The sequence below is a fragment of the Micropterus dolomieu genome, linkage group LG23 (assembly GCF_021292245.1).
Source record: "Micropterus dolomieu isolate WLL.071019.BEF.003 ecotype Adirondacks linkage group LG23, ASM2129224v1, whole genome shotgun sequence".
Taxonomy (NCBI): Eukaryota; Metazoa; Chordata; class Actinopteri; order Centrarchiformes; family Centrarchidae; genus Micropterus; species Micropterus dolomieu.
The window spans coordinates 22,134,219-22,148,775 of NC_060172.1; the positions used below are offsets into that span (position 1 = coordinate 22,134,219).

At 40.0% G+C, this 14,557-nt stretch overlaps 2 protein-coding genes across 2 annotated transcripts; both read right to left on the reverse strand.

Annotated features, from left to right (window-relative positions):
* Positions 1-1,321: 1,321 nt before the first annotated feature.
* On the reverse strand, positions 1,322-2,951 carry snrnp35 (small nuclear ribonucleoprotein 35 (U11/U12)). Its single transcript, XM_046040003.1, has one exon. The coding sequence runs from the start codon at positions 2,760-2,762 to the stop codon at positions 2,058-2,060; it is 705 nt and encodes a 234-aa protein (XP_045895959.1). The 5' UTR covers positions 2,763-2,951; the 3' UTR covers positions 1,322-2,057.
* Positions 2,952-4,001: 1,050 nt separating this feature from the next.
* On the reverse strand, positions 4,002-9,592 carry bud13 (BUD13 homolog). The gene is given in 11 exon segments (XM_046039938.1): positions 4,002-4,607; positions 5,274-5,325; positions 5,328-5,354; positions 5,452-5,633; positions 5,753-5,891; positions 6,065-6,173; positions 6,261-6,559; positions 6,983-7,267; positions 7,354-7,438; positions 9,136-9,223; positions 9,397-9,592. Coding segments are annotated over 11 exon segments (1,506 nt in total). The 5' UTR covers positions 9,543-9,592; the 3' UTR covers positions 4,002-4,513.
* Positions 9,593-14,557: the final 4,965 nt, after the last annotated feature.

The following is a 14,557-nucleotide window of genomic DNA, read 5'->3' on the forward strand; positions in this document are numbered from 1 at the left end:
ACCACAGACTGTCCAGGAGTTGGCGGATGCTTTAGTCCAGGTCTGGGAGGAGATCCCTCAGGAGACCATCTGCCACCTCATCAGGAGCATGCCCAGGCATTGTAGGGAGGTCATACAGGCACGTGGAGGCCACAAACACTACTGAGCCTCATTTTGACTTTTAAGGACATTACATCAAAGTTGGATCGGCCTGTAGTGTGGTTTTCCACTTTGATTTTGAGTGTGACTCCAAATCCAGACCTTCATGGGTTGATAAATTTGATTTCCATTGATAATTTTTGTGTGATTTTGTTGTCAGCACATTCAACTATGTAAAGAAAGGAATATTTAATGAGATTATTTCATTCATTCAGATCTAGGATGTGTTATTTTAGTGTTCCCTTTATTTTTTTGAGCTGTGTATGTGTGTGTGTGTGTGTGTGTGTATATATATATATATATATATTATTTGTGCCCTGTTCATTCATGAAACAACAGGGAAACGACACAACAATGTGTTTTGATCTTTTTTCTCCCTGGGATCACTCATCTGCTGCGAGCTTGCGAAAGAAAACAATGATTAATACATTGTATTACAGTCATGCTTACAGTGTGCATTGAAATGATAATTTCTCTTTCTAGTTTCTGGATTTCCAAGTCAATTTACTCAGAATCTATTTTTATCTCCATGTCTAGGTCCAAGTCCTGCCGAGGTTTTTGGTGATATTTTATTTTGTTAATTTTTTCAAGTATGTGCAGTTCTGATATCTGACAGTTTGTAAAACACATATCAATTAGAACAGCAGGAACTGTTCACCTGTGGATGTCCTTCATGTTATACTTACTACATTGCCAGACTGTCTGTCATACTGTAGGACTACAGCCTCAGGGTCAAGTTACAAATATGATACAGTATTTTCTATGAGCACCATATATTGTTCTATGTTAAATAACTGAAAATGCTTTTAAAATGCTTTAAGAAAGGAAGGAAGAAAACTTGCAATGCAATCATAGCAGAAACAAATGTACATTGACCAAAAAAGTAATTTAAGCTAAAAGAACAAGCTACTGATTACTGCATTATATTTTTATATTTTAAATTGTCACCTGCCAGCTGTATTTTGTGTTTCCTTTTATATAAATAAAGACATTTCCATCGTAAATTGTTTCAGAATATTTCTCCAGAAGTCAGGAAATTTAAGTGTTTAATGCTCAAAAACCTGTACATAAAATAGAAAAATAAAATAAATCAAAATAATCCTTTTTCACCAAGCAAAATGCAATAACAATACAGGATAATATTAGTAACTTATGGAGAGGGAACAAGAAATGTGACACACTATTGTTAAAATAATTCTTGTTTTATTTGGTTTTCTTCACTCTGGTGAGTCAATGTTGCACAAGCCCTCTTCATCAGTAAAAACATGTACGACATAGAGAGGTTATGTTGTTAAAATGCCCACCTTAGAAAATCTTGTTTCAACACTGTATTATTCATGCCTCAAATAAAAAACAGAAACAGATTGGTCTTACTTACAAAGGGAGAAAATGTGTAACACGTTCAATCTGATTTAGATGAACTTTACAGGTGTATCATAAAAATAATGGCATTTTGTCCATTTGATTCAGCCTTTAAAGCTTGTGTGATTTACTGATTTTAAGGCTTCACTTGGCTGGACAACATCAATTTGTAAAACAAAAAAACTATTTATTTATTTATATATAATTTTTTACATGGCGAATTAGTGGAGATTTACTGCCTTTTTTATACTACAAAAGCCTGTATAAACCAGATGTTCCTGAGAAATACTGACTCCAGGACGACATTACCACACAGTAGAATCTGATGAACATCAACCAGGAAACTTCCTTCCCAAACCGATAGGCTACCATGATACCTTAAGAAGGGCATCTGTAATTTTAATTGTTTATTCTTTCCAGTTTCCTGACAGCAAACCCCAGCAGTCACACTCTCCTTCACTGGCCACTTGGCTTAAACTGGCTCAAATTGAGGCAGGCAGCTGGACTGTGGATCTGTGACAGACTTCCTTTGAACGGGTCAGATCAGATCTCCAGTTTCATCTCCTGTCCCGGTGCCTGCTCCTGTCTCCGTGTCTGCGGTCCTCCCGATCTCTGCCTCTGTCCCGGTCATCTCTCCTCCCTCGGCTGCCCCACTCGGGCTCTCTGTGTCGGTCCCGGTCCCGAACCTCCCTGTCTCTCGTCCCCGGTCTGTCCCACTCCTTCCCTCCACCTCCCCATTCCTGCACCGGACCGACTCCGAGGTTAATGGGTTTACGGAAAGGCCGGTCTCTGCCGCCAAACCGCAGCTGTCCGGACTCTTTCTTCCCCCCCTGCCCGCCGCCGAGCCGCCGGGGGACCCACCCTTTGAGGGTCCTCTCCTGTTCAAAATCCACAAACAGTTCGTGCTGGTCTACCACCAGCTTGTTGGCGTCTCTGCGGGCCCGGACAACAGATCTCTCCTCCTTGTACTCAATGAAGGCGTATCCTTTGGAGAAGCCTGTGACAATGTCCCGGACCAGCCGGAGCCGCTGGATGTCTCCGTACTTGGAGAATACTTGGTGCAGTTTGTCCTCTGTTGTCTGGGGGTTCAGACGGGCCACAAACAGAGTGAGCAGTGGGTCTCCAACAACGCCTTTGTTGGGTTTATAGCGGGCACCCATAGCCCTCCACACCGCCCGGTCATGGGGGTCCACGTCCGTGCCGTCGATACTGCCAGCTTTCAGCGGGTCGTACACCTTCGCTATCGGACTCCAGTCCACCATTTTTACTCAAAATTAAGCTACAAAGTTCTCCTTCTTCAATATACGAGTATTGGCGACAGTTATCTCGCAACATGAATCGATACTTATCTACAAAACACCACGTCACGCTGAATGTTTTACTACTAAAAATTACACCAGCTGAAGGTAGCCAGCAGTCCCGCGTGCATCAAGAAAAACACTCCGTACTGAAACGAGTACTAGCCTATGGCGTTTTAAAGGTTCCTACTTACTCGCTAGACCGGTTGAGACCTTATATAAACAGTCCATGGTTGAGACCAAAGAGGGGGTTCGTACTGAAGATACTTAATGCCTGTACTCACTTGAAGATCTTTCTGTGATATCCTTATTTTTCTCTTTTTTGCCGTTTTGTTATGTTATTATACCCCCTCGCTATGTACACTGAACAAAAATATAAACACAACATTTTTGTATCTGCCCCCATTCATCATAAGCTGAACTCAAATATCTAAGACTTTTCTCTATGTACACAAATGGCCTATTTCTCTCAATTTTGTTTACAAATCCGTCAGAATCACAGGTGTGGCATGTCAAATGATGATCAGACAGCATGGGTATTGCACAGGTGTGCCTTAGGCTGGCCACACTCAAAAATGTGCAGTTTCACTGTATTGGGGGGTCCGTGATGTGTGATGGAACTGCACATTTTCGAGTGGCCTTATTGTGGCCAGTCTATGGCACACCTGTGCAATACCCATGCTGTCTGATCAGCATCTTGATATGCCATATGTGAGGTGGATAGATTATCTCGGCAAAGAAGATACTCTCTAACAGATTTTGACAGATTTGGGAACAATATTTCAGAGAAAAAGGCCTTTAGTGTACATAGAGAAAGTCTTAGATCTTTGAGTTCAGCTCATGATGAATAGGGGCAAAAACAAAAGTGTGTCTGTATCCCTTATGTCTTGTATTTGACACAGTTAAACATAATAGCTAGAGAGTAATCTGATTACTGTGTTTCATACAATTAAACCTGATAGCTAGAGTAATATGATTACTACGTTTAACACAATGTAACTTGATAACTACAAAGTAATCTGATTACTGTGTTTCATATAGTTTAAACCTGATAACTAGAGATCTCTGAACTCTCTATAACTAATAACTAATGTACTACTCATTAATATTAGTTGGCCCACCTCCCACTTTGAAAACCTCTGGCAAAGACTAAGAGATGGTAAGTGCTGTACAATGCCAGTTGTGGTAATGAAAATGACAAAGACTTGTTAACGTTTGTATTTAAATCCAGAAAAATACGGGATAATTGTGACCCAGGGACAAATCCAGAAGAGGGCAATGAAAATACTGGCCTAACACTTTTGAATTACTCCACATTTCAGACCTCTGATTCTTAAATCTGGAACCAGGATATTTATCTTGGGCCAGAAGCTGTTAAAAATGTCCAAATAGTATACATTTCATTTCTGTATGTGAACACTCATGACAACACTTTACAAAAACATTATTTAATATAACAATGAAAAACACATCTGTTCTGCTGGTTCTGATTGAGTCAATTATTACAAAATCATAAAGATGCTGTCAATTCACTGCTATGTACAGTTATGTTTGTAGCTGATATAAAACTGCTTTGGAAAGGTGAACAACATTTTTCTTTTTCAAAATGTCAGGTCTTTTGAGCGGATGTCTAATCTGCAGTTGTTTCAACAGCATGGATTCGATATTCTGCTTTCTGCTCTTCAGCTCCCTGATCCATCAGTGTCCGACTGCCATTACATGTCCTCAACACTCCATTTATAGGCTGCGTCCTGGACGGCTTTTTTATCTGCCATCCGTGTGTAGCGTTTCTGTTCAAAACCATTTGACCTGCGAGACACACAAACAAATTAAAGTCAACTATTAATTCTGCAATCACACCTTCAACTCCATCTTTGAGTTGAATACTGAACCCTATCAGCTTCAATCTAATGTAGACGCCAATATTGTTTTTATTGTTATTACTGTACCCAAATTTGACATTTAAGACATTAGTATAAAGTACAGATGAGCTTAGGGCTGCGCGATGTGGCCAAAAATGTTACGATAAAAATAAATATAATAATTCGATATCAGTAATTATCACAATAAATTTGTTCCTGAGTGAAAGTTGAAGAAACCAAAAGGTTAATTGTGGTTTTAAACTATTCTTTATGGTGAGAACATGACAAACACTCTCTTAACATATCAAGTGGAACATTCAAAACAATTATGGTGAAATCTTCTTTCAACAAATAAAATAAGTAAAATCTTTTCCTCAACAAAATAAATATCTTAATAAAAAAATTAAGTGCTAATTCATTTGTGATTTAAATTAATTAATTCAAACATTTATTGAACAATTGTTAAATTGTTATTGAGGAAAATTATATTGCAATAATTGTCATTATTGTTTTATGGCCCAGCCCTAGATGAGCTATATGTATTAAAAAGGACATACAGTCACATCGCAGTACAAATGCATCCCATTTAGTCACCCTTTCCCACGCACTGTACCTGTCAACTCCATCCCATCGATAGCCTGGTTGCATATTGAAGCGGTTTGGGGTGGTGCTGGGCCTTTATATCGAGGTTTGTCTGCAAAACAAAAATACATTGGTTTACATATGACATATTTTTAAATATGGTATCAGTCAACTCAGGGAACAAGGTCCACATATGTAAGTCTTAAAACCTTGTGTGTTCGTGTTGCGTTCCTTTTTCCGTCTGAGCATTGCAGCCATCGGATCTCCTTCCCTTTCCTGCTCTCTCAACATGCGGTCAAGATCCTCATCATCGCAGTGACGTGCCAGCGGCTTCTGGGCTTCATGCAGGGCATCCTCAAGTTTCTGTTGATGCATCTGGCTCTGGGCCAACCTATAAACATGAGGTGACTTTCATCATGGAAACAAATCGGCTCAAAAACCCATTTGAAGTCTTTCTGTGGTCACACTTGAAGCGTTCGCTAATGTGTGAAACATGTTATGCAGACTTACCCTTTCCCCCACTGTGCATATTTCTCATCCTTTGCTGCTTTGATTCCAGCTTTCCTCTTCTGTTCTTCTCTCTCTGTATCTAAATCCCTCCTTTTACCGCTCTTGTCTCGGAACACCGTCTGAGCATTGCGGGATTCATCTAAGTCATAGCAGGAAAAAAAGTATAAAATCTTTCAACTTCACAAGAACTAATTACAACTTTGACCAAATATATATGTAAGTTTTGAAGTGCATGTATGGGTCATGTAGAGGATATGAGATGGAAAGTCCTGTGAAGGAAAAGTTTCCTAAAAAAAGAAAAGCCGAATCAACCTTCTAGTGGCTGGTTGTTTTTTTCTCTGCGTCGGTTCTCCTCCTGCTCCTTTCTTAAAACATCTACAGAAACCAGACCTGCCTTCCCACCAGAAAGCATCCGCGGACCCTGAAAAGAAAAGCAAAAACAACATGGCTTTGATACACTGGAAAAACCATACACACAGCAATGTGAAGCAAAACACAATTTTCTTACCTGTGACTGACCAGGTCTACGAGGTGGCGACAGATCTTCATCCGAGTCCTTTCCACTCTGTGGCCGCCTCCTGGGTGGCGACTGGTCAGAGTCTGAGCCTCGTTTTTTTGAGTGCTTCCGAGGAGGAGACTGGTCTGAGTCTGAAGCTTCTCCCTTTAGTGGTTTTCTTCGTGGAGGTGACTGGTCCGAGTCTGAATCGTGCCTATTTTGAGCTCTCTTTGCCAATGGTGATCGATGAGCATCAGGGGAACGTTTTTTACTTGATGATGAGCTGGGCTTTTTTCTGGTGGGTGATGAATCTGACAAACAAATAATAATTCTTTTATTTAAAAAGTGTTCATATAACTAAACACTTGAATCAAACATACTTTTCTTATGTGCAAAAAGTCATTAGGCCAGTGTGATTGAGAGGGGAAGACATTAAAAAACCTGAAGGGATAAAGTTTGCCAATATATGGATACATATGGATTCATCGTTTATCACATTTTACTGTAATGATATTGGATTTTTCATACTATGAATCATGATACACAATATTAATTTCCACCGTAAGCTATTACTAATTTATAGTCTTCCTAAATGACTTCAGAAATACTTATAATAATAGAGTTCCAGCAAAATAGAAATTACGTTTCAGTTTGATTGGTCTTCCATTAATAGTGCCCTGCCCAATGTAGAAAGTGACCAGGTTCGCTCTCAAAAATAACTTCTCACCACTCACCTTTACTTTGAGCCTTCCCTGTTCTCCCTGACTGTTGCCTAGGAGGTGACAAGTCTGGTGAGTCATGGCGTCCTCTTCTTGGGGGAGATACAGCTGGAGAGTCATGGCGTCTTCTTCTTGGGGGAGATATGTCTGGAGAGTCATGTCGGTTTTTTCTGACAGGAGAATCATGTCTCCTCCTCTTTGATGACAACTCAGGCGAATCGTGGCGACTCCTGCCCAATTCCGTAGGCTCTGAATAAAGATGCCCTCCTTCCCCATCTTCTGTGTCTTTAATTTCATCGGCTATTGGGAAAGTAGAGTCAGATTAAAGAAAAGTGTTCACAGCAAAGATAAATATTCTCTTGACTTCATTCACAAACACCAATTACCTCCAATCACTTTCCATCTATTGCTGGTTCTGAAGGCTTCCATCTGTTTCACTTCCTCTGGTCTCTCGTCAATCATCTCAGCAACCTTATTAGACAAATGCAAGAGTTGACATTTCAAGAGAGGGTTGGGCTAGGGCTGGGTGATATGGCCAAAAAGTCATACTGTTAGGCAGAATTTCGGTATGAAATATATATTGGTATTTTCTGCTAAGCGGGCTGGGGAGGGGGGGTGGCGGTTTTAGTGGGTATGTTTTTACTACTTTTAGTAACTTAGCTTGTTTCTCATTTCACCGTTTTAATTATATTTCATTCTACATCTTAAGTGTCACTCATTGAATTTGCCTCCTTCAGTTCTCTTCACACTAACAGAACATCTCTGCTGCAAACATGGTGACTTTCTCCATCAGTAGTAGGCTAGGCTGGATAAAGTCACCGAAAAGAAACACAACTTGTCTTCTGGACTTTTCCTTCGGTGATTCCGTTCAAAGCAGCAGCTGAGCTTTTTAAATACTCTATGCAGCTGAGCTGCATGTTGAGGAGGCGTGTTGACGACATAGCCTATTAAAACAAAACCAACGTGGTAGCTAACGATTAACATCTGACTGGTGTGTTCACTGTCGCCTTACCTGATCCGCTCTTGTAAAATATCCAGTGTCGCGACTTGTAACGTAATCACTGTTTCTGTGATAAATGCTACAGTGTGTCACCTAACCTGGGCGGTATGTAAAGTGTATGCGTGGGAAACACTGAATGAATCGTGCTTTTCTTTTTACAAGCCAGGTCTTTAACAGTGTCGACCAGCACTGTATCTCCCTCCATGTTGTTGAGAGTTTGTGAGTAGATGACTGCGTGCAGACGCAGAGGCAGGGGTGGGGCTGCGTGGTGAGGGAGAGAGAGAGGAGCAAACGCTGGCAGGCCTTTACGGAAACATAATAATTAACTCAACATCAAACTATATCGGTATAAACGGTATCGTCTAATTTCATCTCTCTTTTGAAATTATAACAGTATACATTATATACTGATATACCGCCCAGCCCTAGGTTGGGCCATATGACAAAATATTTGACAATCATCATATATTTTGCCAAGATAGCTAAACAACAGAATCTATCTCCTTAATACCTCTGCTTGTATTTCAGCATTATAATCAATGTTGCAATTAGTAGGACTCTATTATGGCAATATTTGTATGACTATTGCATCATTGTGATGATGTACCTTGATTTTCCAGACAATTAACAATATCACATTTTGCGCTGAAATGATTAGTCATTTTTCAAGCAAAAGGCCAAACACAAGCTAAATGCAGCTTTTAAATTGATAGGATTTGCTGTTTTTAATGATCTTATCCTAAATTGAATATTTTGCTATTCTGGACTGCCAGACAAAACAATTGATTTAACTTTAGGCTTGAGTAAATTGCACCATTTTCTGTCATTTTATAAGCTAAAATTATTGTTTGCAGCCCTAATCATAATATATATCGATACCTCTTTGTAAAATGACATATGCCGTGACAATTTCTTATCCATATCGCCCACTATCTTAAGATATACTTGTATTTTCCAAAACAATGCGGTTTTGACATTAGTACATTTCTCTTCATTTAAACCAAGATAAACCAACCATAACACAGCTTCATTGAATGGATGAAAATTACAGAAAAACATGTACACGGCATGTTTTTTAAGGTGTACACGGAGAAGTTAGCGGGCTGATCACACAAGTAAATGAATGGACACAGGTTAGCCAGCTGCATAACCTTAGCCAAGTTCTTACCACTGGCGCTTCCTCTTCATCCTCTTCAATTTCCTCCTCCTCTTTGGCCAGCTGTTTCCAGTCTATGTCATCGTCTACTATTTTAAGTCTTGAATGTCAGAAGTAAAAGTGAGTTAGTATATACACTTTTCACTCGTAAACAAGGACTTTAAGGCACCGAGTGGCGCTAAACAGTAACAGTGACCCCAGCTAGCTTAACAGCTAACACACATGCACTACATGCCCGGCAATAACTTTATTAAAAAGGACCCGCCGACTCACCCTTTCTCAGGAACCTTTCGCCGTTTCTTTTTAAGCTTCCCCTTTGACTTCTTGGCATCTTTATCCGCGGATAAGTAACGTTTTAGGTACTCGGCTTTAGATAGTTCTGGTCCTTTACTGCTAACGCTACCAGTTGAAGCAGCCATCGTTATGTTGTCAGACACTACGGATGGCACCGAGGGTCAAAAATGGCCATTTCGGCAAACTCTGCCACTCTCACTTTAAAGACAACAATGGGGTATGGGCTTTTTATATGACAACATAGAGATGTTCGTGGAGAATGTTCATTAGGCGTTAAATTAATCATTTTTGGAATTTTAAATAGAAGATGTTGGCCTGATTTATGTAACAAAATGGGCGTTGATTAGTGTCAGTGTCAAATGCCATTATGATAATAAATAAACCGACTCTCATTTTGAGTTTTAATGATTGATTAAATTGGTTCATTTATATATTTTACTCTCTTATTCATAGGATTATTTATTTCATATTGGCATATCTATATCTAATATTGAACACTTTGGGGCTCTGTAAAGTCCGGCATTAATCACACAAATTAATTAGATTAGAGGACAGGGATTATTAAATGTCTTTGAGTGAGTGAACAGCCTTTTCATTTCCAGCCACAATTTCTTTATTGACTCGTCCACTCCAGGACGCGTTGTTGTCATTTTTAAGTTTAGCTTTATGCTTGGGAGGCAAAGCTGTGGCTGGTGAAGACCCTGCCAAATATTGTTATGCACAGTCATCAATCTCTCCTCAGCAGTTGTTACAGGTGTCTTGTCGTCATCCCTCCCGAGTCTCCATGCACACTCACTCAGCTTCCTGCTGTGTCATACTCCTTTCATGTCTTAATGATTACTTTAATGATGGAAATGCTCCTTTATTCATCCCCTGACTTGTGCTCTTCAATCACCTTTTCACAGAGTTTCTTCGAGTGTTCCTTTGCCTTTATGGTGGAGATTTTGCCACAATGATGACTCACTTATGGGTCTAAACTGCAATCAATTAAACTCCCTGCCTACACACTCTTCATCTCCATTTAACTAATTATGTGAAGATGCAGATTCATTCATTCTCCTGGTAGGCATTTCCTACTAAAGGTGGTGAATGCGTAAAGGGTATATGTACTTTACTTTATATGCACTGTAGATCAACTGGAGAGCTCTTTGAATTATACTGTTAACCACCCTACACGAAAACATCACATATGTTGTCTTTCTAATGATGTAAAACATTTACTGTCATCATTAACATTAGTAGCCCTTTTCTCCAACATGTTGGAGCTATTGTGCACGCTGTTGCTTTAAACAATGATATTTCCATCTGTGTCGCACTTCTGTCCAACTATTATGAACAATGAATTCACAAGAAGTCCATGTCTGACTTTAAACTGCATCCCTTTATTGAAAACAAATGTTGCAGCTTCCAAAGTAATATTTACAAGCCAAGTTACTCAGTGTATTCATACGCATACAGCTAGGTGTGCCTCTACAGCAAAAAGTACATCTATAAACATTTCCTTTGAATCATCTTTGCGTCATCTTTATTCTTTCTCGTCAAAAAGAGTTATGAAAACACTAATACTATTTCAGTGCTTTTGGGAGGCAGACAAGAAAAGGAGGGACAGTTGCAAGCTACTGACAGCATCAACATGTGGGTGTTATTGTGGGGATGTTTGTAGATGCGGATAGATGTCTATGCATGGTTAGATGTGTGACAAGCCTGCATGGTTGTTTTGTTCTTTTTAGCTGCGTGTTTGACAGAAGAAGAACAGCAAACAAACGATCCAGGAGCAGGAGCTCTTCATGAACACGCTCACAGCTGAACACGGGACAAGTTGCTCTGCAGAAGAAGAAAAGTGAGATGCAAACAGTTATGTCGTATATGTCTACCACTCACTTATTCTCATGCTCACTCCCCCAGGTCCACACATACACACAACACAGTGGATCCACCTACCTTTCTCCACTGTGACTGTGGCAGGCACCCCAGATATTTTGCACATGTAGGTGGTGTTATGTGGGAGTGTGTCTGTGAAGCCGGTCAGGGTCATTCTGTAGCCGTGTGGCTCTAGCTCCTCCACTTGGCTTTTGCCACTGAACTGGCTATCTGGGGATGAACCAGACACATTGGTGTGAATGAGGGACTCTTTGGTTCCAGTGGACCAAGAGAACTCATAGCTGTTGATCGTGTTGGGCTTGGGCTCGATCTGACAGTCCACTCTCAGATCTCTGTCATCTTCAACACACACAGAGATTAGACCACACTTTGCTGGGATCAGCAACACTGTGGGGGAAAAAAACACAGGAGGACATATGAAAAACACGAATATGTAGACATATATTTCATTCAAAACCCTTTTTGTATGCCTTTTCACAATAGTAGAAGTCTACAGAAATATTCCTCACAAATAATTCTCACCTCCCAGCACTCCATACAAAAACAGAGCCTTGAGCATGATGTCAAAGCACCCATCCACCTTTAAAGAAAAAAGAGGGGAAATGTGAAAATTACAGAGAGGAGGATCAACGAGAATAAAATGTAAACAAACGCCAAATTGAGTTATGATCTGCTCCCCAGGCTGTTGTGAGGTCATTTTGGTGAGGTCATGATGTTACATTAAAGTACAAAGACAAGAAAACACTGAAAAGCTACCGCAGTAAACAAACTTAAAAGACTGAAGCACAGTCCACCTGTAATCTAATGACTGTACATAATTTAGAGTGAAAGATGACACAGTTCTTTTTCTTCTCTATTTTACTGCCTGCTTATTATATTATTTCTCACATTTCTCCAATGCCCTTGACACAGTTTGGTATTTATCACTGTCTCAAGCCTAATATTAAGTCAGTTTTTGATGTTAAGTCATAGGCTGACGTTTACATATCTGTACATGTAGGTATTTTCTGCACACTCTATCTACACACATTCTATCATATTCCACGACTCCCTAATATGACTTTAGTCCTCATATCTGTTCCCCCGAGCTGCAGCTGAACAGCTTTAAGGAGTCTTACCTTCAATGAGGGCTGGATGATGTAGCAGTTCCTGCCTGCGTGCTGTTTTTGTGCTGGGGAATAAACAGCTGGTCGTATTTGTCTCGGTGTTTAGCACTGCAGAGCATTACACATCTGACTCAAGGTAGGGGCGATACAGAGAGGTGGAGTGAGAGTGGGAGGGATGAGGGTGGACCAGAGAGTGCTGATTCGTCTTTCTTCTCTGCAGTGCCTGGTAGAGGACAGGGGGCGGGCAGGGAGGCTGAGGCAAAACTTGGTCAACATCATTGTTTTATGACCTTGTTTCCTTTCCTCGCTGGTCCTTGCCTCTTTGTCTCGTGTCCTGATTTGCCCTTAATGTTTGTGTATATGGTAGCCTCCCTCTGATTTACACTTTCAAAGGTGCTCTCATACATTATAAATTACTTCCACAGAGTTCTTGTAATGTACTCTGCATATGCCTGTATGCTTATTTTGGTGAAAAGATTGTCTACCTTAGATTATTATTTAAAAGAATATAAAGAAATATGTCATTATGTTGACATCCTGTGTGCACAGTATAAATGCATACCACCACGTGGTGTATGTGCAACCCCCTAGAAATTTCTAGCACATACCAAATACCAAATGACTCATGTACAGTGGCTCAGTGTCACCACCTTAAGACCAATAAAAGGAATTTCACAATATAAGTTGGATGCAGATTCATGGCCTGCATCACAAGGTGCCAGTGTTCATCAGTGATTACAAAGCTTAGTGGTTGCTGTATATTGATGGATATGAAGCACAGTACAGAAACTACTGTGGAAGTAAGGGTTCACAACATGGAAGCCATCTGTATCATCCACAGTTTAACTTTGTGAGAGTGACAGAGCTAAATGCTACAATGCAGATGGAAAAAAAACACTTAATGATGACTTTGCTGTTCCCAGCATGCTCGGTGCAGAAGGCAGGAAAACATCTGGTCTTGTTCATAAAACAGGAAGATTAATGTCGAATTAATATCTCCAGTCCACCTGACTTACATGAATATTTGGCCTGAAGGAGTAACCTGGTGAACTTAAAACCTATACACATAGGGAGAACATGTAAAACTACACAGACCTAAAATCAGAGTCCATTTTGGGCTACATGAGCTGTATGAGTACTACCCACTGGGTAAATATTACACAGTAACATCTGAAGAGTTTTGATTTTGTCTGAGACAAAGTTAAAAAACTACAAACATAAGAAGCTGTAAAAAAAAATAAAAAGTGGGCTTGTCTTATTGAAGACTGAATAAAGGATATGGAGCAGGATTTGAGGTTAACAAGGTGGCTTCTGGATTGACCCTGGGTTTTCAGTCCTACCACAGTGGTTCACTTCTTACCAGGGTACATCACTATGGTAACTTATGCTGAACACTTATGCTTATGCTTGCAATAAAAGATGAACGGTATAAAAGGACCACCTACTGACCAGTAAATTCTCTTAGAAAGCCATAACCCATTATTCGTGACAATGAAGTGCAATCAAAATATAGCTCAATTATTTTTAAAATCATTGATTTTCATAAGAAATATTGTGTTGCTTCTCATAATAACATGGATACCCTGATCTTCCAGTGATATTGCAACCAAACTATATATGAATGAGGTTCCTATAACATCTTTTTGTGGAAAATGAATGCAACCTGGGACACATTTCTCTTCAGCTTATAAGACAGATGTGTCACAGTGCCTCCTACATCATCTTTTTCTCTTTCATCTTCTGGCCTCAAACTCTTTCTTCTTACTTTCAGTGTGTTCAGCAATTATCAAGTTTCAGCTTCTGTCATTTCTCACCCACCTACAGTCTCGACAGATCTTCTCTCCTCATCAGATGTCCTCACCTTTGGACGTATCATTTTGCAATTATATGTCCTTTCTCCAGCAGTTTTCTGTGCACGTCAACATCAAACTCTTATGTTGCCATGAGCTGTATGTAAACTGTTCAATGTGTGCCAGTTTTGTATACCACAGGGCTGGATATTTCAACATGTTCTAGCCATTCTCATGCTATACAACGCCCATTAGTCCACGTAGTGCTTGTGGAAATTCTGTTGGAATAAACAGCCAACACAAAGACTTGTATTTTTGTAAGTTTATTCAGTCATCAAAAAATGTACTCAGCAGCAACTCACA